Raw genomic sequence first — 23151 nt, 5'->3', positions numbered from 1 at the left:
TTAAATGTTGCGTTTTTACATTTAAAGTTTGGAATAATGATGCTTTGTTAAACCACATTTTAGTTTTGAATTTGTCCAACAAAAAGTTAAAACTACATGCATTGACCAAAGTTCTGGCGCTTTTTCGTTAAGTTTTTGTTGCTTACAAAACAAACACTTTTGTTTTTCATTGCAACTCCCAAGGGGTTTAAAATAATTTAAAAATATATTTTTAAAAGTTACGATTGTTTAAAAAGAAGAAAATTATTTTTCATTACAGCTCCCAAAGGAGTTTTCAAATTCTTTATATACTAATAAGTTTTAATAGATAAAATAAAAGTTGTTTAAGCAAAAAATTAACAAAATTTTTTTTCATTTTTAAATGGCAAGAAGCTCTAAATAGACTATTAAAATTTATCAAGCTGCTTATCGACAGCGTGATTTAGAACGGAAAAAAGTTATGAATACCGATCACCAAAAAGCTCATTGTCAACAAATAAAACAAGATCCAGAAAAAAAATTAAAGAAAAAGAAAAAATAAAGGAAAGAGTCCAAAAGTATTAACTCAAAAAGAAAAATTCTGCAAGAACAATGAACTTTTCTACCAAAATGAATGTTCAAATTAAAGGAAAGTTACTCAAGAAAGTTGAAAAAACTTTCCCTAAAGATCCTGCAAAACATTACGATGTCCTATTCACATTGCTGAATGAGTCGTTCAACAAAGAAGCAACTCTTCCATTAAATAGCGTTAATAATTCAGGTTTGACAGAAAATGAAATAATAGCCAAAACGTTCTACTGAAAAGATGACATTAGCCAACTGTCTCCAAATGTTAAGGAGACAAAGGTCTCAGAAATTGAAAATGGAAAGAATATTAAGATCCAAGTTTGTCATCTTCTTTTAACCCTGAAAGAAGCTTACCAGCTTTTCAAACATGATAATTTGGATATCAAGATTGGATTAAACAGGTTTTGTGAACTCAGCCAATAAATGTTCGATCTATTACAAAGTTACCTCACAATGTATGTTTGTACTTACCACAAGAACATGCAATTTGCTTTGGATTTCTTAGTGAAAGTTGATCGTTTACTGTTGGCTAATGTTAAAACTGGTGCAAAATGTCTGAAAATTTTGTTTGTAAAGACTAATTAAATGATTGTTTCTACAACAAATGCGACAACTGTAAAGATCTGAAGTTTTTCCAGCAATACTTGACCACTGTTAAACCACTAAAATTTGAAACAAGTTGGTACCAATGACAGAAACCAGATAAACAGCATTACGCTTTAATTGAAAAAGTTAAAAAATTTGGAAGTGTTAAAGAATCCACATTAAAATCACATTGTGAGAAAAATTCGCAAATCATGCCAGTATCAAGGGTAACCAATCTAAATGTTTTAAACTAAGCATTACTAAATCCATGAATCCATCATCGAATGTTGCTACTTTTCATATTAATTATGCAGAAAATTTTAAGTGTTTTTGTCAGAAAGAGCCTCAAGCTGCACATTATGGTCAAAATCAAATTTCTCTTTTCACTGCAGCAATCTGGCAAAAAAATCTCAAATTTTTCACCATTGCATCTGACTCTCTGGATCACACAAAGACCTTCCTACTTGCAAATTTGGAAGTTATTGGAGTTTATTTCATTTAATACACAAGAAGTTCACATTTTTAGTGGTAGTGCTACGTCTCAGTTTAAAAATAAAACTGTGATGAGTGCATTAATGCATCTTGAAAAGAAATTTAACAAAGTAATATTTTGACATTTTTTTGCAGCAATGCATGGCAAAGGAGTTGTCGATGGCATTGGGGCTACTGTTAAGCGCCTAGAAACCAACAAAGTAAAGTCAGGAAAAATTAAAATCCAATCAGCGAATGATTTGTGAATTATCTTCAAGACAAATATGTTAAAGTTCTATACTTGTCCAAGGAAGAAAAGTTAGCGTGTAATTGTACCCTGCAAATATCACAAATTATCCAGCAAGCAAAAAAAGTGAAAGATATCTTTAAATCTCACTACTTTCACTTTTTAAAATTTCACCGTAATGCATTTGAAATAAATAAAGGATAAAATCATTTTATTTTAAAGTATATTCTTATTTGGTTAATATTTTTGTTTTAGTAAAAAAAATTGTTTGTAAATGCTCTTAAAGGGGGGGTTGTCTTTAAAGTACATCACCTTATGTTTGTCAATTTTTAACCCTTTCCCTCCTTTTACAAACAATCACATATACCTGCACCCCCTCTCCCTGCTAAACTGTGATAGCAGTTTTTATGTCAAAAATATTTTAAAAGATTTAATTGTAATTACTGCAGCATTTTAAAAATTCAAATAAATAGAGCAGCATTTTAAAAATTCAACCTTATGGTGAATGGCCAAAAGACAATATGCATAAACATAAGAAGTGTAAGTAAAATTTTTGACAAACTAAAAGATTTTTTTATTTTAATGACTTAATAAGTATTAATAAAGTTGTTATACTAAAGTGCCTATGTTTTAATGAATGAACTTTTAATGAATGAGTTCTTGTATATAACTTTTAATGAATGACTTTTGCAATTCTTTTGTTACATAACTCTAAAAAAATCAAACTCCTAATAATAGATATAAAATTCCACAATAATAATCGCTCGGTAATGTAAGTGATGTAACATAAAAGTTAAATATATAGTATCAAAAAAACACGTTTATTTTCCTTAGTCGGTCACCTCCATTTAATTAATATATATTTTTTTAATTGATATAGAATTCTCAACATTGTAAAAGTTTTTAATACAAGCTGCTTAACTGACTTGCAGAAATCTGATCTAAAAGTTGAAGCAATTTTTTTACCTTGTTTTCCGTGTAACGTAAGTTAAGTGGCATTTTCAGCAATAAGTTTGCCCTCTTTTGGCCAAACTCAAAACATTTTAGCTTATTTTGTTCTTTAGACCAACATCTTTCATAAAAAATAGCTAAAAATTTAATTTGCAGTTTAAATAAGCAAATATTTGATAAAGTTGTTGCCCGTGTAAGGTAAGTTAAAAATGGAATTGCCCATATATATATATATATATATATATATATATATATATATATATATTTATTTATAAATATATATATATATATATATATATATATATATATATATATATACATATATATATATATATATATATATATATATATATATATATATATATATATATACATATATATATATATATATATATATATATATATATATATATACATATATATATATATATATATATATATACATATATATATATATATATATACATATATATATATTATATATATATATATATATATATATATATATATATATATATATATATATATATATATATATATATATATATATATATATATATATATATATATATAGAACCCTTAGATGTTGTCCGAAAGTTTTTTCGATATTTTGTTGACAAAAAGTAAAAATTAAAATGCAAGACCGGAATTTTTTTTTTTTAATAATGATAGACTGCCTGCCCCAACCAAACCCTCAGTCGATGTAGCAGCACTCCCTTGCGGGTCAGGCTATTTGTCAGTCGATGTAGCAGCACTCCCTTGCGAGTCAGGCTATTTGTCAGTCGATGTAGCAGCACTCCCTTGCGAGTCAGGCTATTTGTCAGTCGATGTGGCAGCACTCCCTTGCGAGTCAGGCTATAAGATAGTCGATGTAGCAACACTCCGCGCATGATTTACAGTAAAAAAAATAAAAATAAAAAAATTTTATTAAAAAAAATAAAAATAAAAACATTTTATTAAAAAAAATAAAAATAAAAACATTGTTTATATTGTTAAAAACATTCAAAATGTTATAAAAACATTCAGAATGTTTTTAAAAACATTCTGGTCAATTAAATTTGCGTTTTTGTGGTTTTTTTAAAAAACGATTAATTTGTAATTAAATTAATGGTTTTTACTTTCGTCCAACACGGAAATGTTGGACGAAAGTCAAAAGTAATTAAAAGTGACGTATGTGTTGGCGTAAGAATCACTTTTTTCCTTCCGCTCTTCCTAAAGCCAACAAACTATAGAACTATATATATATATATATATATATATATATATATATATATATACACACACACACACATATATGTTTACTTAGGTTGTTAGAGAACTTCATCTATAAAGAAACAATGAGACAGGAAATAATTAAATATTTATATATCATTTTAAACTGTGTTTAATTATGAACATTTTAAGTACTTGTTGAAATATTTTGAATGTTTAGTAAAAAAGTTATTTAAATTTTATTATATACGTTTAAAAAAAAAATTTAAAAATGGAAAAGTTTGAATGTACTTATTTTAAGTATATTAAAATTTTTCCATTTAAAGGCTACTTTATTTAAAGATGGTAGAGAGTCTTGAAAATGATCCTTGCTCAGGGCACCCTCAAACCACGTTTGCAGCTGAGAATATTGAATGTGTGCAAGCCATTATTGAAGAAAATCTGCATGCAGCACATGCTATAATTGAAGCCCTGACATCGATTAATTGTTTTACAATCAATGAAATCATTCACAACGCACTTAAAAAAAGTTAATCGATCAAAACTGCAAGAATAGAGGCGTGTAAGGAAAATTTAGCCCTTTTCAGAAACGGCCCACGAAGACTGTGATATTATTGCAGGGGATGAGTTGTAGTTTTATTTGAGACAAGTTGGACACATTGAACAAGTTTAGCCAAAAAAAATATGTTCTACATTTTCTTCAAAACAACAGGTGTTGTTCATTTGGGTTATGTTGAAAAGGGAGACACCATTACTAGCGAATATTATATAAAAAATTGTTTGAAACCTCTTATATGCGAAATAAATAAGCAAAGACCTAAAACAGTCACTCAAAATTTCAAATTTCTTCATGATAACTTTGGACTCCATGTGACTCAAACCATCACAAATTATCTAAACCAAGCTGGAATTACAATAATTCGCTACCTACCATACTCACTAGACTTAGCTCCATCCGATTATTGGCTTCTCGACTTGATAAAAAAAAATGTTGATGACAATACTGACATCGAAAGTCAAAAAACTTGCATAACAAAGCTACTTCAAAGTATACCCAAAGAAGAGTATAAAAAAACGTTTGACAAATGGCTTGAAATGATGCAACTTTGTATAGATAATGATGGATATTATTTTGAACATTTAATAAAATAAAATTAAAAAGAACTCTTTTTTTTTTTGTTTTATAGGGGAGTTCTATGAACTTTCCTAATGACCTAAGTATATATATATATATATATATATATATATATATATATATATATATATATATATATATATATATATATATATATATATATATATATATATATATATACATGTTAAGTTCATCTAGCATTTGCCAATAACCTAGAGATGAACTCTAACATCATGAAAATAAGCTGCATGATCTATGGGTGGTTTCTCTGATTTAATTATACCTTTACAAACCATTTTTTAGTACTTTAAATATTTAAATGTAATTCAATACAAACATGATATTTGCAAATGCCAAATCATGTCTAATGACGTAAATCAACAAAAATAAAATTAGGCATTTGGTTGAAAAGAAATTCAAATGCCAAGTGCATTTTTTTTCTGGTTGCCCAGTAATTCAAGAATTATTTTAGATATTTTTTTAATACTGTTTGGTTGGTGCAGTAATTAAAAAAAACTAGACTTTCCTTTTCCCACTGTTGATGAGGTTACTTTGATGAGGTTGTATTGTTAAGTCACCATTACTAAATAAACAACAAATATTTTTTTAAATCTTTTACTCATTTATTCTTGATAAGAAGCTAACAGTCTCTGAGTGCTTAGAGAGGGCTTCTGCTACAGCATGGGGTTCTCAGTGGCTGGTGAATTTTAATTCAGTTAAAACTCTTTTTTTTTCAGCTAATCGTTATTGCAATTATATAGATCTTCCTATATTTATAAATGGTTCTTGGTCATTTACCCTGCATTGTCTAGGAATAATTCTTATTTCCGATCTTTCTTGGAAACCATATTTCAAATCTATTGCAAAATTAGCATCTGCTAAAGTTGCATCTCTTTATCTTGCTTGCTACTTTCCTACTCTGGATTCTATTATTTATCACTATAAATCTCCAATCTGTCCTTTTATGGAATACTGTTGCCATATCTGAAGCGAATCTTCAAATGATGCCCTTTTTCTTTCAAATAAGGTGCAAAAGCGCATTGTAAACCTGCTCTTGCTCAGCTAACCTCCAACTATTATCACATCACCGTAATGTTGCTTCTCTTTCTCATTTTTATAAATACTTTAATATATATATATATATATATATATATATATATATATATATATATATATATATATATATATATATATATATATATATATATAGTAGCATCCAAAAGTTTGTAGACAGGCTTAAAAAAATAAATTTTACTAATATTTAAGCGCATACACTACTAAAGTCATTGTATTATATACCAATTAAGAGGTTTTCAGGTTGACAATTATGTTATGAGCAAATAATAATGTTTAATTTTGGTTTACAAAATAAGGATTTTTGATAAGTTCAAAAGTTTGCGGACAATCTAAAGCTTTTATCATTTTACCCACAAAATTGCTAATTTGTTGATTTTATAAACAAATACTTTTTGCAACTAATTTACCAATTTTATATATAAATGATTGAGATAATGGGATCTAAGAAATGTATCTCATCTCCAGTGAAAAAATTGATCATGAGATCAGTTTAAAATGGAAATTCGTAAAACAGCACAGCTTTATGGGTCCTTAAGTCTGCTGTTGGACAAATTATGAAGAGATATGAGCTTACTACATCTACAAAGAACAAAAATCAATCAGGAAGGCCACGTAAAACAACGCATTATCAGGATAATAAGCTTGTGATACTAAGCGAAGAAGATCCCTTACATCATGCTAACTTATTTGGAAGACGCCAAGCTAAAAATCCATTAGTTTTTTTGAAAAACCAAAATCCCCAAAAGGAATTTGCATCAGATCATCTAAAATAGAGAAGTCAGCAATGGTCAAAAATTCTTTTAAGTGATAAAAACAAGTTTATGCTGTTTGGATGTGTGATGTAGCTGCATACCAAATACGACCAAGAATAATTTTTCTATTCTAGTAACATTTTAAACTTCAATTTTATTTAATAAGTTTAATGTTGCAGTTAAATGCAATGTTTTTGGAGTGCGAAACTTAACTAATCCTTTATATAAAATGTTGTTACATGAAGTTGTTTCATTAACAACAATTCTTTAAAAAATAAAAGAAATAATGAAGTTTCGAGCAGCATAAACGTCTTATAAAGTAATGTTTTAAAAACAAAATTTTTTAGGTTCTGCTTGGCTACAAGATCATAGCAAAAGTTCTTCAAAATCTTTTTTGCAAAACCTATTAAATTCTTTACATAAAATGTTGTTACATAAAGTTGTTTCATTGAAAACAATTCTTTAAAAAATAAAAGAAATAATGAAGTTTCGAGCAGCATAAACGTCTTATAAAGTAATGTTTTAAAAACAAAATTTTTTAGGTTCTGCTTGGCTACAAGATCATAGCAAATACTTTTTTTCTAATATTGATCAACATTCGCTATCCAATCATATATATATATATATATATATATATATATATATATATATATATATATATATATATATATATATATATATATATATATATATATATATATATATATATATATATATATATATATATATATATATATATATATATATATATATATATATAGTTTTAAATTTTCAAAATTTTACCAAAATTACTCTTAAAATTGTCCAAAAGTGCAGATCCTGTGGTGCAATCAATACGACTCTTTACGTCTATCTAAACTCTATGCCTACTTATATGCCTAATTTCAGCTTTATACTATTTGTCAGTGTTTGAGTTTTAAGCTAGTTCTTTCCAACTACTTTAAAATGAAAAAGAGTTACTAGGCTGGTCAACGGAAATTTTCTATTTATAAACAGAAAATTTCTGTTTATAAACTGAAAATTTCCCTAAAGTTAACCCTATTCCCAGGATGAATATTTTTATAAAGTCACCATTTCTAGCTTTTACTTGACCAAGAGACCAAGATTCCCAAAGTTAGAGGTTGTTTTACATCAGAGTTAACTTCTAGCATTTGTCTAAAAATGGAGGTATAAGACAGGTGGTATTCTGTTGGTTTCCATAATAACTTGTTGTTTTTTTGTTTATAACCACTAATAATGTTGGTTTTCATACTATTAATATTTTATTGGTTTTCATAGCAATGAATTTTTACTTAAACATTTTAAATGCAACGAATCGAGTTACTCTCATATCACTTTTATAAAATAAAGTATTTTAGTTTGCGCTTTTTACCGACTACCGTATAATAATTTATAATTTGCTTTCAAAGCATTTAAATTTTAACAGAAAATGAAAACATTTAAATATATTGCCATGATTCACCGCCTTAAGATGTATATTGTAGCAAAATTTGCTTTAAAAAAAGTTTCATTGGCTTTGGCATTTCACGGCTTGTGTACCCCCGGTTTAAAATTTATAAATACTCATTTGGTATTTAATAATTTTTAGGTGTTGCTATTGCAGTCCTAGGAATAAACGTCGGCATTCGGCAATGCCAACCAAATTATGAAGAGATATATAACCAATAAAATCTGAGGTCGGCGGTATTTTGACGACCTTATTTCTATGTTGCTATAGTGAAACCTTTGTGTTAAAAGTTCTGTGCTTAAAGGATGCCGAATAAAAATAAATCGGGAATAAATTGAGGATCTTATTTTTTTTCTGATTCTAAAGGTTGTTATTGGTCGATTAAACATTTTCATCTAGTGCGCGCGATTACACGCGCTTTAGTTAAAACGTTTAATCGCAAATATATGTATATACAAGTTATATCTTATTTTATTTAAATTTTTTAAATATTTGACAATTTTTTAGAAACTCGTATATGGATTGATTATTTTAAAAAACTAATAATTCATCGTTCCCCCAATAACTACAACTTTGTAATAATTTTTTTTTTTATTAGAAAAAATCTTTCAAAACAATAAGTATGGCTCACTTGATTCGAAATTTGAACGCAATTCGACTATACAATCGTAATTTTACTTGTTTTATCTTAAATTAATAGTGTACTTTTTTATATTTGTAACAATTTTTTTTTTTTTGAATTAATATTTGCTTGCTGTTAGAATTTTGTACAGAATTTTTACACTTTACGTTTTGATTGTACAGTATTAAGAAATAACGTACGCTTTGATTGTACAGTATTTTTCATTTTTGAATAAGTTTATAAAAATAAATACATTTAGCTTATTTATAAATATTGAGAATATATTATTTTAGATTTTTAAATAGTTTTCTGAAAGTTGAATCTGTTTTTTAATGGTTTTTAATTTTTTAAATCATTTTTTACGAGTATGCATTAGAAGGGTATCACATCCTAGCAAAATAAATGATGGCTCAGTCTCAGTGGAGTCTACAATACTTGACTACTTTTTCAAGTTGTTCCAATACCCCTCATTGGTCCTTTAAACTACAAAACAAGAATTTAGACGAAAAAAGTTCGATATTGGTTCGTTTTGGAACAAGCCGTAAAGCTAAAAATTGTTTTATCTGAAATCACAATAGAATTGATAATTTTTGTCAGAATGCTTAACACAAAACACAATTTTAAATGCATTTTTTGCAAAGTTGCAAATGCATATTTTGCAAATAAAATGCAAATTTTAAATAATTTTTAAACTTACTTAAAGGGTCATTTCAGAAACACTATGAGTCATTTTTGGATAACCACAAAATCATGTTTATGAGGGTAGATACATGTTACATATATGTCAGACCTTTTACTCAACACTTTATAAGGCGTTGACTAAAAGGTCTGACTAATGCAATTTTTCAAAGAAACATGTATCTACCCTCAGATAACACAATATTGTCCTTGGCTCATTTTTGTTTAAAAATGACTTATGGTACTTATGATATGGCCCGTTCAAATACTAACTTGATGAGTTAAATATTCTGTCATTGATTACAATGAATACAAAGATTTATCAATTTATTTCCGCATTAATTATACTATATGCATGTTATTATATTAATTAATAAACGTATAATTTCTCTAAAAGAATGTAACTAAACAGTAGCGAGCTCAAAAAAAAAAATCGGGTTTTTTCGTGTTTAAAAAATAGTTTCAATGATAGGGTTTCGTGAGCAAAAAAAAATCATAATGTATTTTAATTGTATCGTCCACGTTCTAGTAAATAAAAATTAAAACATGAAAAGTTTTTTTATAATAGAAAATACTTCTGGGTAATATTACTCAGGTTAAAAATGATATTGGTTAATATTGGCTCAGGCTAAGATTAATATTTGTTTAAGACCAAGGATAATATAGGCTCAGGCTAAGATTAATATTTATATAAGGCCAAGGTAATATTGCTCGGGCTAAAATTAATATTTGTTTAAGGTCAAGATTAATATTGGCTCGGGCTAATATTGACATAAGTTGTTTTAAATTATACAATTAAATACCCTTGCAGTTACAAGGTATTATACATAATACCATAGTCATAAGAAATAGATAGTCTGGAAGCACGGGCCGTTTTCATTGTTTTGCCGTTTTAACTTGAATTTTGAAGTTCGGCCCGTTCACCCTGCACAAGTTTTCAAAATGAGCAACGAACTTCATGAAGAAACACAGCTTGATGATCTGTATATGGCTCTAAATGATGAAATATTTGACCATAACATGGAAATTGAACAAGATCTAGATAATATATTATCTGAAGTTTGTTTTAATTCCAATTTTTCGTGCGACTTGTGTTGTAAAGTTTATAAAACGAAATATGGTTTGAAAAGACATAAAACTTCGAAACACGAACAAATAAACTCACTGAAGAAAAAGACTCTATACAATTTTGTTATCTTGATCTTGAGAGAATTGTTGGAGAATGTGCTTATAAATTATCAAATGATTTATGCTTGCCTGAAGAAATTCGAATAAAATTTTCAAAACAGAATTTTTGTTTTAGTTCTGAAGATTCAATTTCTCTTTTCGAAAAATTTCAGTGTTTTATTTCAAAATATAATAGTAATGCAGAAAAGTTTTATTCTCAATTTTATAGACTTCTTTATAAAAATTTATTGCCATCAAAGTTTGAAAATGTTTTACTGACCAATACTTTGCTTACTGAAGTTGGAAATCACATACTTCGAGATCTTTCAGGAAGTAAACGTAATAATTTATCTAATAGCGAAGTTTTGTCATCTTATGTATTTTCTGATAAGGAATTAAGTATAATTCAATATTTGGCAGGCTATGTTGTTCAAAAACTTTACTCGAAGTTCAAATTTTATAAATCTGATGAGCAGTATAAAAAAACAATGCATAGAAATATTATCAGCATGTAAAATTGATTCAGATGATACCCAAAAATATGTTAATACTATGAACAGAGGTGGTTTAATTAAAACTAACATCTATACTCAAAATATCTTTATCCAATATGAAACAATTTTTCGTAAACAAAGCAAATCTTTTGTGACATCTATTAACAACAAAGCTCTGGTCAATGAAATGCTTAAGGACTCAGTGATTATAAGTAACTTAAACAATATACGTTACAATACTGAAGTGCAAATTGATAAAGAAATATCTTTTTCTCTTCTTGAAAGTATGCTTGTTTTGTTCACAAGGGTAAGAAGCTTTTCCTATGCTAGAGATATTCGTGAGAAACATCAAATCAACAAGCAACAAGCACGTAAATCTTCTATAAGAACAGAGATTAAAAAAGCGACGTGCAGCAATGTAGTTGATCCATAATTTGTCTTCAGTTCATCACCCATTTGCTCCAGAAGATACAAAACGGTTATTTTTATAGCCACAAGTTTAATAAAAATGTTATGGCTATAACAATTTGAATAAAAAAAGAGTATTAGTTTCTTTTCAATTGTATGTTTTGTTTATTATGTATATAGTAATTTTTATTAAATGGTTTAAAATCCATTCAATTTTCCATTAGTATAAATACCAATCCATAAAGAAATGATTATATCATTGATGATTTGAAATGCTATAAGATTATAACATCGTTTATATACTGATATTATTTTTCTGATCATTTTTTTATCCTCTGATTATGCCCCAAAAACGTGCTGTCTGACGGAAACTGACCCAGATCCTATACTCTTCGTACGCCTATGTATACATATATACACACACGCACAATGTGTAAATTCACACCCTAATAATTTTTCAAGAAAATTAAGTTTTGTATGCTATAATTTAAATTTTCACATGACCTAAATTTAAATTCTTATATCATAATTATGATATATTAAGAATATTCTTAATCGTTGCCTAATTATTTTTTAACTTTTAATATTATAAGTTAGTATAGTCGCTGCGGGGGAAACATAAACAAACAAAACATTTTTTTTGCTTAAAAAGTTGTTTTTACAAGTTCTTGAAAATACAATCATGGTTAAAAGATTATATTCAGTAAATGTTAAACTATTAGGCTTAACATTTACTAAATGTTAAGCCTAATAGTGCACTAAAGCTTTTAAAACGTTAGGTTATAACTTTTAAAACTTTTTATATTTTCTGATGTTCCCTTCACTAGTATAGGGAACATCAGAAAATATAAAAAAAGTTCTGTATAAATAACATTTTTTTTGTTTATTATTGTTAATGCAACTTTTTTCTATTATTTTTGTTATTGCAACTTTTTTTTGTATTTAATTAAAAAGTGGGCTGTTCAATACTGCCAATACTGAATGACCCAGAAGGAAATGCATTGACGTTAAAAAAAGAAGGATGTCATGCTTGTACTGTTGAGAAGGGTGGATTTCAGTTGCAATCAACCCCCTTTTTTTACCAAATTTGTCACACAAATTTTATTATATAAAGATATATATTTGCTATTCAAAACGGTCTCAAAAAATTAGCAAGGAAGTCAAACCATGTTAGTACTTGCTATTTTAAAACCCCCTCATCTTGTAGGCAATTAGGGCTATACCACCTATATCTACTTACATGGCTGAACCATGGAGGCAGATCCTTCACTGATAATATTGAGGAATTTATAAATATTGGGGCGCCACCCAGGGATTTTGTCACGGGCGGCGTGAATGCTTTCGGCGGCCCTGGTGGATGGGGGGCATCAGGTGCGATCAACCTCCTTTTTTTACCAATTTATTTTTGCTTCACGTGAATTTTGATGTAAAAATTTAGCAAATGGCAAGTTTACTACTCTAAAATGCTTTTTTTTCCAAAACGACCCTCCCCCTAAAAATGTTTACGGTACGGGATGATAACTTACGCACATAAAAGCTCCCTGCTCTAGGTGGAGGTTTAATATTTTTTTGTTTCTTAATTAATTCTTCTCCCCCATGCTTATAAAGACACCCTCCTTTATTATTTTTTATTTGTTATCAGCAAATAAAAAAAGCAATATATGCATTCAGTGTAAATTCTCCTTACAAATTAGAAAATATAAAATCACCGATGTAAATGAAAACTTTTGTAATCAGGCTTTAATAATCATTGACTATTAAAAACAAATCTCCAGATAAAAAAATGCCCACCCACCCTTTTATTGAGTCGCAGCCTTTAATTAGATCTGGAATTTCCCACCCCGTTTTGTTTTAAGCACCTGAGAGTAACGTTCCACAAATAATGTTTAGTTTATTAATTTAGAGACTTATCAGGCTATATTAAGAATACCTTGCTTAATTTAAAGTAAGTCTTGGGTGCTTAAAACAAAGGGTGGTGATAAAAATCTGACTTATGGGAAGCACCTCAGTGTATCATTATAATTAATTAAGAACTGTTTATAGCGAAGGGGAACATTTTTCTTGAGAAAATAAATAAATGATATAAATAAACATTGACACAACTGATATAATATATAAGTAGACATTGACACAACATAAAAAGTGAATTCTTAGCCAATAATGTAATTATTTTTATTTGTAGCTATGAAAATAGCTGTTTTGACAGGATTATAGTCACTGTCTGGGACTTTGTTAATTAGCTATTTAGTCTGATTTTTTTCTTCTTTTCGGTAGTGGTGAATCATTTATCTCGTTAAAATTATGCCTTTGACTTTGAACGTTACCGACAATAGATCGAATAGAATATTGTGACTTAATAGTGTTGTCATTGTATCCAGCATCTCTGACAGTGGGATTATCACGTCTACTGCCAATAGCACGCTGCCTTCCAAAGTAGTTTTCTAAATCATCTTGACAAAATCTTTCTGAAAGAATATAAGGAACACCCTGTTCTAAGAGAAACCTACAAACTTCTATGAATGAATGTACTGTTATCTGGATACCTTCATATGTTTGCAAAGAAATAAACATATTTGCCTTAGCATTAGCAGTATAATTCCGGTCATTTCGATTGTCAATAGACTCTTTCCATTTCTTAAAGTATAAAAGAAAACTGTCAAGCCATTCAAAACGTATATCATTAATGGATTCATATGGTTTTAGATTTTCTTTCAAATTTTTAATAGCTTTATTTTTACTTGAAACATTCAAACAGTCAAAAAATTTATCCATCATGAGACAAAATTGAGAAGTTCCAGCGCATTCTGGTGGACCAAATTCTTTTAAAACGTTGCAAACTGTTTCACTTAACACTTGAGCAGCTAAATAAACACGCATTACAGAATATGGTGTTAAATTAATGTGATCACTTGTAAGTTTATTTACTAATCTTAAGCCACATTCTAAGTCCTCATAATAAAGTTGAGTAATATGACTCCAGAGTATGTGCAAACCATTATTCCACATATAACGAGAACTTCGTCCAGAACCAGAATTTGCAAGGCAGTTGCGAGAAGTTTTAATCAAGTGTGGAGCATCTGAAAAAAAATATATGTAACGTTTTTCGTTGGAGTAAATATTGTGAGCTCTGTAAACTAAATCATTACACACATTCATATTTAAGTTCTTATGCATTCTAAAAAATTTTCTGTTTGGAGATGCACCGTCAGCTGTTGCGGAAATAACTTTTAAATTTATACTTTCAAGGTAACAAACAGCTTTCCAAAAAATAGGCATCAGCTGAAATGACGTAATTCCAGTAGTTGCAAAAGTAGCTAAACTGAATGACAAAGGATTAACAATGCTCTTTACGAGAAACACAAGTATATGAGTAGCTAGTTCTCTTACATTTTTTAAGGTAGAAATATTGATTTCTTTATCACCTAAATCAACAAAACCAATAAGCTCTCCAGTATATTTGTCCCAAACTAAATCTTCTTGAATCTTCATTTCATCAAAAATAATTGAAACAAATTTTTCATGAGAAAGAAAATTTTGTGTTTTTTTTGCAAGTTCACTTAAGACAGCTGGATTAAATCCCCTAGTAGGTCTGATGTAATTTTTGTAATCTCTTAAAGTTCTTAAGCTTGGAAGAGTTAGAATGCCTATACCTGTCTGTGGATCATATCGCAAATCGCTATAAACAGATGGTGATTTAGAAGCTAGGTTTAGACAGTATTTTATGATTGCGGGGTGGTATCTGATAGATGTAAGATTGGAACAACTCAAATACTTCTGCTGCTCTTCCCAAAACAACTTCATAAATGGTGGGATATTTTTTTGATCACTTGCTGAATAAATGGAGATTAAGTCATTACTAAGTTCTGAACAAATTTTTTTACTACTTATATTTATAGAAGATTTCATTATTTCAATTTCCTCTTTAATTTGCTTGCATTGAAGTCTGCATTGCTGCAAAGTCAGTTTAAGTCTACTAGGAGAAGTGACAGAGATTGGTGCATTTAATTTAGCAGGAGTCTTAGGAGTAGATCTTTTAGAGTGTATATTAGAATTTACTTTAACATTAAGTTCATGACAAAATTTGCAAGGCTGATTCTCTCCAAAAGCTAATAATTTACAAGAGTTACTGCGATAAAATTCAATTTGATGCAGTTTAGACTTTAATAAAGAATTTTTATAAACAAAATAATCAAAAATTTTAGGAATAACATGCTTCTGAAAATTTAACACCTCAATAGGATCAGGAACTTTTATTCCATTGCAAAATTCTTAAGATTCTATTTCAAAAATAAACTGTGAAAAAAACACATTTAGAAATGACCTTTTATATTTCAAATATAAATTATGTGTTTCAGGTAACATCCATCCATACACACGAATAGTAAAATATAAAGAATCTTCTACAAAAATTTCAAATTTTGGAATCACTTCTTCTAATAACTTGAATGAAGTATAACAAAAACTATCAAAAAACTCAACCTTCCATAACTGATTTAATGAAGTCAAATGCTGAAGACGTTTTTTGAAGTCAGCAAAGTTTCTATAATAATCGGGTTGTGGAAAAGAAGAACTTTCAATAAGTAATTGAGAATTTTCTCGCTTAGATATTGACGATGTGGATCGAATAACAGCACTTGAAGCTGAAGATTCTAAGCTCTTTTTTGGTAAATTTAACGATGGTAGTTCTCCATCTTTTAATTTTTTTTTTGTTTCATAACACCAAATTTGCTCAGGGGAAAAGTGAAGCTCGCATATCCACAATTTTTTATGTTCAAAATCATTTATTTTCTTTCGAAGAATATCATCAACAACTCGATCTTTTGTTATGATGTTAATTAACTCTGAAGCCCATTTTTTGGTAAAACCGTCCGTTTCTTTAGGAACTTTAAAGAAAGCAACTCTAGTATATCTTCTTGAGGCAGAACATCCATAAATTGAACAATTTTCACCAGGCATTTGCAATATATCTTGAGTTTTTTCAAGAAAAATAGATAGTTTATTAGATAAACAACAGAGTTTTTAAAAACTTGTGCAGGGTTGGAGATCTGGGGATAGCGAAAATCGCATACAATAAGTTCAAACAATCGGTCATTGTTTGCTTCCAGACTATCTATTTCTTATGACTAGGATAATGCATACAAATAAAATATGCCTATATAACATTTTAAATGTTATATTATTTACATTTATTATGCAATATCGTCAGCCGAGTAGCCGTATGTCCATTTTTTGTGTTTCCGAGAAAATCAAGTTTTAAAAGTTAATTTGTAAAGACTTTCTGCCAGTATGTCCAACTAATTTTTTAAATATTTAATAAGTTGTATCATTCTTGAGACTAAATTTATTGGACACATACCCCGTTAATTGGTGAATATTTATCAATAATAAACAGAAAAAACACAAAATTTGGACATATGGCCTCTTGGTTTTCGGCTGACGATACGTTTATCAAGGCCTAACGTGTTATATAATTTAATATGATGTAATTGCAGTATATTACGAAATCCTAATTTTAGCCTAAATTTTCAGACCTGTGAAATATCAGGTTTTTGAGTGCTATTTTTAGGTAAGGACTTTGCTCGGTGTTGGAATTACTTTAACTAATGCAAAGACATTTAACCAATAGAATATTCCTCGAGGAATTAGAAGAAAAACCGCTACAACTTTTTTTTAGGTTTGCTTTTACTTACCTATTAAGTGAAGAACATTAAAACTTCAATTGAAAAAAACATACTTTTTAAAAAATTTATGTCTAAACACTTTGTAAAAGTTCTAGCTTTTATAATCTATAATCATGTTTAAATAAACAAAGTTTTTTTGTTTTTTTTGAATTTTTTTTTGCCGTTGAAGAAGCACCATGTGACAATATATATTTTTACAAAATTTTTTCCAAGTGTATAAAGTATAAATTTATAATTAAATAAGATAAATGTTTACAAAGATATTAACATTAAAATAAGATCATATTAATTAATAGATAATACCATAAATAAATTAGATAAAATAAACAAACAAACAAAAAGAAATATTAATGAAAATGATTAATGAAAATGATTTATGTCAGTAATTATTTAATTTAGTTTTTGAACTTTTAGGGTCATTGAATTTAAGATTAACTTAAATTAATAACATTGTTTTTTAGTTGATGTAGTGTTAAAGATAATTTTATTTTATTGATCTATTTTAAAAGAAACAAGATAAATCAACATCTGTGTGTAATAAACACCGCTTTGATTTTATTTTAAACTGAAATATCGGCCAAAATGATTGGAAAACTTTTCCAAAAAATTGGCCTGCGGTTTTGAATTTTATTGACTTTATTTAAAACAATTTGTGCAGCCGTGGCGCAGTGGTTCGAGTTCTGGCTCAGAACCCAGAGATCCGGGGTTTGACGCCGGCTCTAGCCTAATAAACGACATTGGTAAGGAAGGAGGCGTTAACTTCTAGCTAAATGCTCTCCCGCGGTGCTCCGTGATACGACCGTAAGGGCTTCTAGGAGCACCTAAATAACATTAAAAAAAAAAATTTAAGTAAACTGACTGAGCAAAATCCTGAAGATGTTAAAAAAGAGACTTCGTAAAACTCTTAAACTCTGTATAAACAAGAATAAAAAATAATAATTAAAACAAAAATTTTTTCTTATTTCATTTCATTAAAAAGTTATAGAATATCAAAAGTAAAACTAAAAAGTTAAAGAATATACAAAGGGGTTTATAAACATTTTTTTATTTAAAACTATGTTTTATGACTTACTATTTTAAATTTGTTTGAATACTATTATCTTTTCAATAAAAATACTTAAAATAAAAGATTTGTTATTTTATTTCCTCAAACCACTGCTTTTTAGATTTTCAAATACGAGTAACTTCTATGAGATACTCAACATAGTTAACTAACTTTTTATGTTGTACACCCCTAATAGTACAAAAATATTATGAAAAAAAAAAAAATGTTATGAAAATTTACAATTGTTTTAACTTTAAAAAAAAATATTTATAAAAATACAATCTTAGCTAAAGATATAATTCAGTATAAAATAAAACGAAATTTTAAAGACGACAAATTTTGCAAACGCAATTATTACCATACCAATACTATATATGTTTTTTGACCACCTCAAGACTTTTTGCGGACATGGTCTCATTATCTAGAGTGTTCCAGAACGAGGTGGCTCTATATAACATACAGCATGAATCATTATATATTGAGCCTTTAGGATAGAATAGAATATAGATAGGTAGAATGAGTTTTTTGCTACAACGGAGTTTACACGTAAGATTTTTTAAAGTAAAGTAAATAAATATAAATATACAAAATATAACACACCACGGTGGAAGTAGGTTCAAACCAAAAAAATATCCCAGGGTCATACTTTTTTGGATTCGTACTAATCTTTACTTTCAAAAAATAACACCAATGAAACAAATTTCGGATCCAAGAAAACAAAATGCATTTTTGTAAACCAAAAAATTTTTTACCTTACATATTCAATAAATTATTTATTTGATTATGAATTTTTTTAAGACTGTTACATATTTTAAAAGGTTTAAAATAATTACAACAGACATGCAAACATTTTAGTATGGTTTTTTTTATGTGTCAGCATTTATCAAGAATACATATGTAATAGTTCTTTCTTACATATGTAATAGTTGCATTGAATTCAATACACATAGATAATTATTGCAATACATATATATATATATATATATATATATATATATATATATATATATATATATATATATATATATATATATATATGCAATACATATAATATATATATATATATATATATATATATATATATATATATATATATATATATATATATATATATATATATATATATATATATATATATAATTATTCATATAATTAAAATTCAATACATATATATAAATAATTATTACAATATAGTTTTCTCGTATGGTTATTTCAAATCAAATTAAGTCTAGTGCTACGGCTTCCAATCTATTCAATTCTATTTAATATTCTGTTCAATCAATTCTATTCCATCCAAGCAAGAATTCTTCGTGTGAAATTAATCTCTGAGGAAATAGTTTAAAAATCATTATAGATCATTCATAAAGATTAATCAGGGAATTGCTTGTGTTGTAATCATTAATCATTATTCTAAACGAGTGTTAGAAATGATTATCCTGGGGGAATTTATTTTATAACAATTATTACAATATATTTAACTTAAATTTTAAACTTTAGTGGTTGACTTTTGTACTTGGTTTTCATAGATTTCTTTTAGTTTTAGGGAAATCTATGAAAACCAACTACAAAAGTCAACCACTAAACCCAATATTTCCTTTAATATATTCGCCAAACTCAACATTTTATGCCACAAGTACTTCAACGATGCCTAATCAGGCATTAAACCACGAAAATAACTAAAAAAAAGTTTGCATTGTGTGCTTTGAGAAAGGCAAAACGATTAGAGAATAACTGGCCCAACCTATAGAAGACTTCAAAATTATTTTATCCCAAAACTATTCTTGACTAAGGAACATTATCCTTCTGGTATCTATTTGCACGACAAAAATTTTTTGGAGGTCATTGAAAAAGGACCTCAAGCTTATCCAGCACCATACTATTTTTATAGAATATGAATTTCCATTATTACAAGAAGTCAACCTATGTGTGAATGTGCAATTTGTGTTGTTGCAAGGAAATCTCCCAGGGATCAGGAAGAAATCAAAAAAAAGCAGACTAGTATCCACTGAATCAATTCTGCCGCCTCCTAATACAGATATCTGTATGACAAAGATGTCTATGTACAGTTTGACGCGGTTTACCTCACACCCGCAATATTTCGATTCGCAGTGATAATCTTGAGACAGCACTGTTTAGTCTGTATATATGTATATAGAAAGCACAGTTTAGTCCTAAAGTCATTTAACATAAAACCATATGTGCAATAATAGTTTACGTTGAAACCAATAAAATATTGTATTATGTGAAAAAAGTAAACTCTCAGCTGCACTGTTTAAGAATTATGTCTAAACTCCTTTGCTAGACCTACCAGAAAATATATCTGTTGCAGAAATCCTTCCTCCAATGGAGCTTCATTTTTTTCTGGAAGCACAAACTATTTACATAACGTAGGTGGTAAAATACTGTAATGCAATGAAATGCAATGAAAGCACTAAATAATGTGAAGAAAACTTGCTTTCGTCTAAATTTGGACATATGGCATCCCCAAAAGTAGATGTTATAGTCATTTACGTACCGGCTTTTTTGGAATAAATTTCTAAAAATATTCTAAAAAAGGTCTTGGTTTTTGGTCAGAACAGGCTTCTTAATCATTATGACTTCAAACAATTTTATAAGCAAGGGTACAATCAAAAATGCTGTATCAATCAAAAATACTGAGATCGGTTATTGTTTATAATAGTAGATGGGTACATTTCAAGATTTAATTTTAAAGGAGACATATTTTTAGAAGATTTATACATATTTTACACCTTATTATTGTCATTCATATGTATTTACATATCAGTATGGTAAATATCAAGGTCTCAATAGCTATTTAAAATATTATATTCCTGCATTTTTAAACCTCCTTATAAAGATATTGAGCTTGACCAATATTTTTTAACATAAAGTAATAAAATTCTTTGAAATGTTTGTTCAATAACTTGGTAACCATAATTGATATAAGAACATATTCACATCAAAAATATGTCTGTTTTGAACATTTTAAAGCATTTAAAATATGTAACAGTCTTGGAATAATTTATGATCAAATGAAATATTTATTGTAAATATAAGGAAAAATGCTTTTCTTACGTTTACAAAAATGTTGCTTTTTTCTCTTGGGTCCCAAAATTTTTTTTACGTAGTGTTATTTTCTGAAAGTAGTGGTCAGTACAGATCCAAAAAAGTCACATGACCCTGGGACATATTTTTCTGGTTTAAACCTACTTTTTCGGGGTGTGATAACTTACAAAGTGTGTCTGATTAATGTCAGAGAGTTTATGTCAATAATTACATCGTATGAAATTGAAGTTGTATGATTAAGTCCTTAATCAAATAACATCCTAAAAAGCTAAATTTTTGAAAATAATTTGATAATAACTGAACCGATTATGCCTTTTCTTGTATAAAAATAAAGTACCATAAAAATAACAAGTAAGAATTTTACTGAAGAAGGTGGGAAATATTTAACATCTAATATTAAGTATGTATCAAAATACATTATTACATTTGTACTATGTTATTGTATGTTGATTTTTTTAACTAGCAATAGACATGTGCAGATCATTGAACTTTTTTTTTAAAACATAGTTCTTATGAGAAAAATATAGAATAACTTTAAAGGCTTTTATATAACAAGTTAATCTAATGGAATCTGTCCAACGGCAGAAATCCAATTAAAGCCATTGTTATGCATGACATACAACAATGCAGCCGTGGTGCAGTGGTTAGTGTTCTGATTCAGAATAAAGAGGTCTGAGGTTTGACACCGGCTCTAGGCCAATAAGCAATATTGGTAAATAAGGAACGTGAACTTCCTAGTTAAATTCTCTTCCGCGGTGCTCTGTGATAAGACCATAGGGACATCTGGGAGTACCTTTTAAATAACTAATTAAAAAAAAAATGCGTTTGCTTAACAAAAAAAAAAAAAAAAATTTTTTTAATTTTTTAAAGAAGATATATCTCTTTTAAAAAACCGATTTCACCCCCTAAGATAAATAGCATGTTTTAATAAAGTATATATTTTTTTGGGTTTTTGAGGAACCCTGCAATTGGGGTAAATTGGGAAAAGTGTAGATAAAGTTGAACTAGTGAGCGGGAGAAGCGCGACATTTGGGGGAGAAGTGGGACTATATAAAAACGACTCCATAACTAGTTAAATATTAATTTGAGCAAATTGTGATTTTAAAGTTAAGTTTAATTTAACTGAAACAAAATAGTCAATGCATCAATGCATTTTTCCATCAAATTAAGAGTACATATTTAGAATTACAATTTCTTTGTTAAAAAAAAGAAAAAAGTTATTTCACATTTAATGTGCCAAAGTTCACGTGATAAAATAAATAATTTCAGCATTTGTTCGGGATGTTGTTCCAGCAAGAGGTTGAGGCTTTTAAATTATTAATATTCTTTTTTCCTGCACTATAAGAAATGGTGTTTTACTCAAAGAACATAATCTCAAACATTTTGAATTACGCCATAAGAATATTTAGTTTAAATTACCTTTGAATAAAAAACTTTTCTGTATTTTCTCCTGAGATTGTACCCCTTGTACAATCTCAGGAGAAAATACAGAAAAGTTTTCTTTTACTGCTTTATTTTGCAAACACAAACCTGAGATATCTGATTGAATAATACTTGTATTTGATTT

At 28.0% G+C, this 23151-nt stretch overlaps 1 protein-coding gene across 3 annotated transcripts in view; it reads left to right on the top strand.

The window, feature by feature from the left end:
• Window positions 1-9347, top strand: part of LOC100197126 (major facilitator superfamily domain-containing protein 12) — a 72902-nt gene extending 63555 nt beyond the window's left edge. For all 3 annotated transcript variants that reach the window (XM_065816508.1, XM_065816509.1, XM_065816510.1), the window contains one exon: window positions 9022-9347. In XM_065816508.1, the coding sequence (XP_065672580.1) occupies window positions 9022-9095 (74 nt within the window). In that variant the 3' untranslated portion in view covers window positions 9096-9347. The remainder of the gene's footprint in view (window positions 1-9021) is intronic.
• Window positions 9348-23151: the final 13804 nt, after the last annotated feature.

Source organism: Hydra vulgaris, chromosome 13 (genome assembly GCF_038396675.1).
Source record: "Hydra vulgaris chromosome 13, alternate assembly HydraT2T_AEP".
Lineage (NCBI taxonomy): Eukaryota > Metazoa > Cnidaria > Hydrozoa > Anthoathecata > Hydridae > Hydra > Hydra vulgaris.
This window is presented reverse-complemented; position numbering and strand designations above follow the sequence as displayed.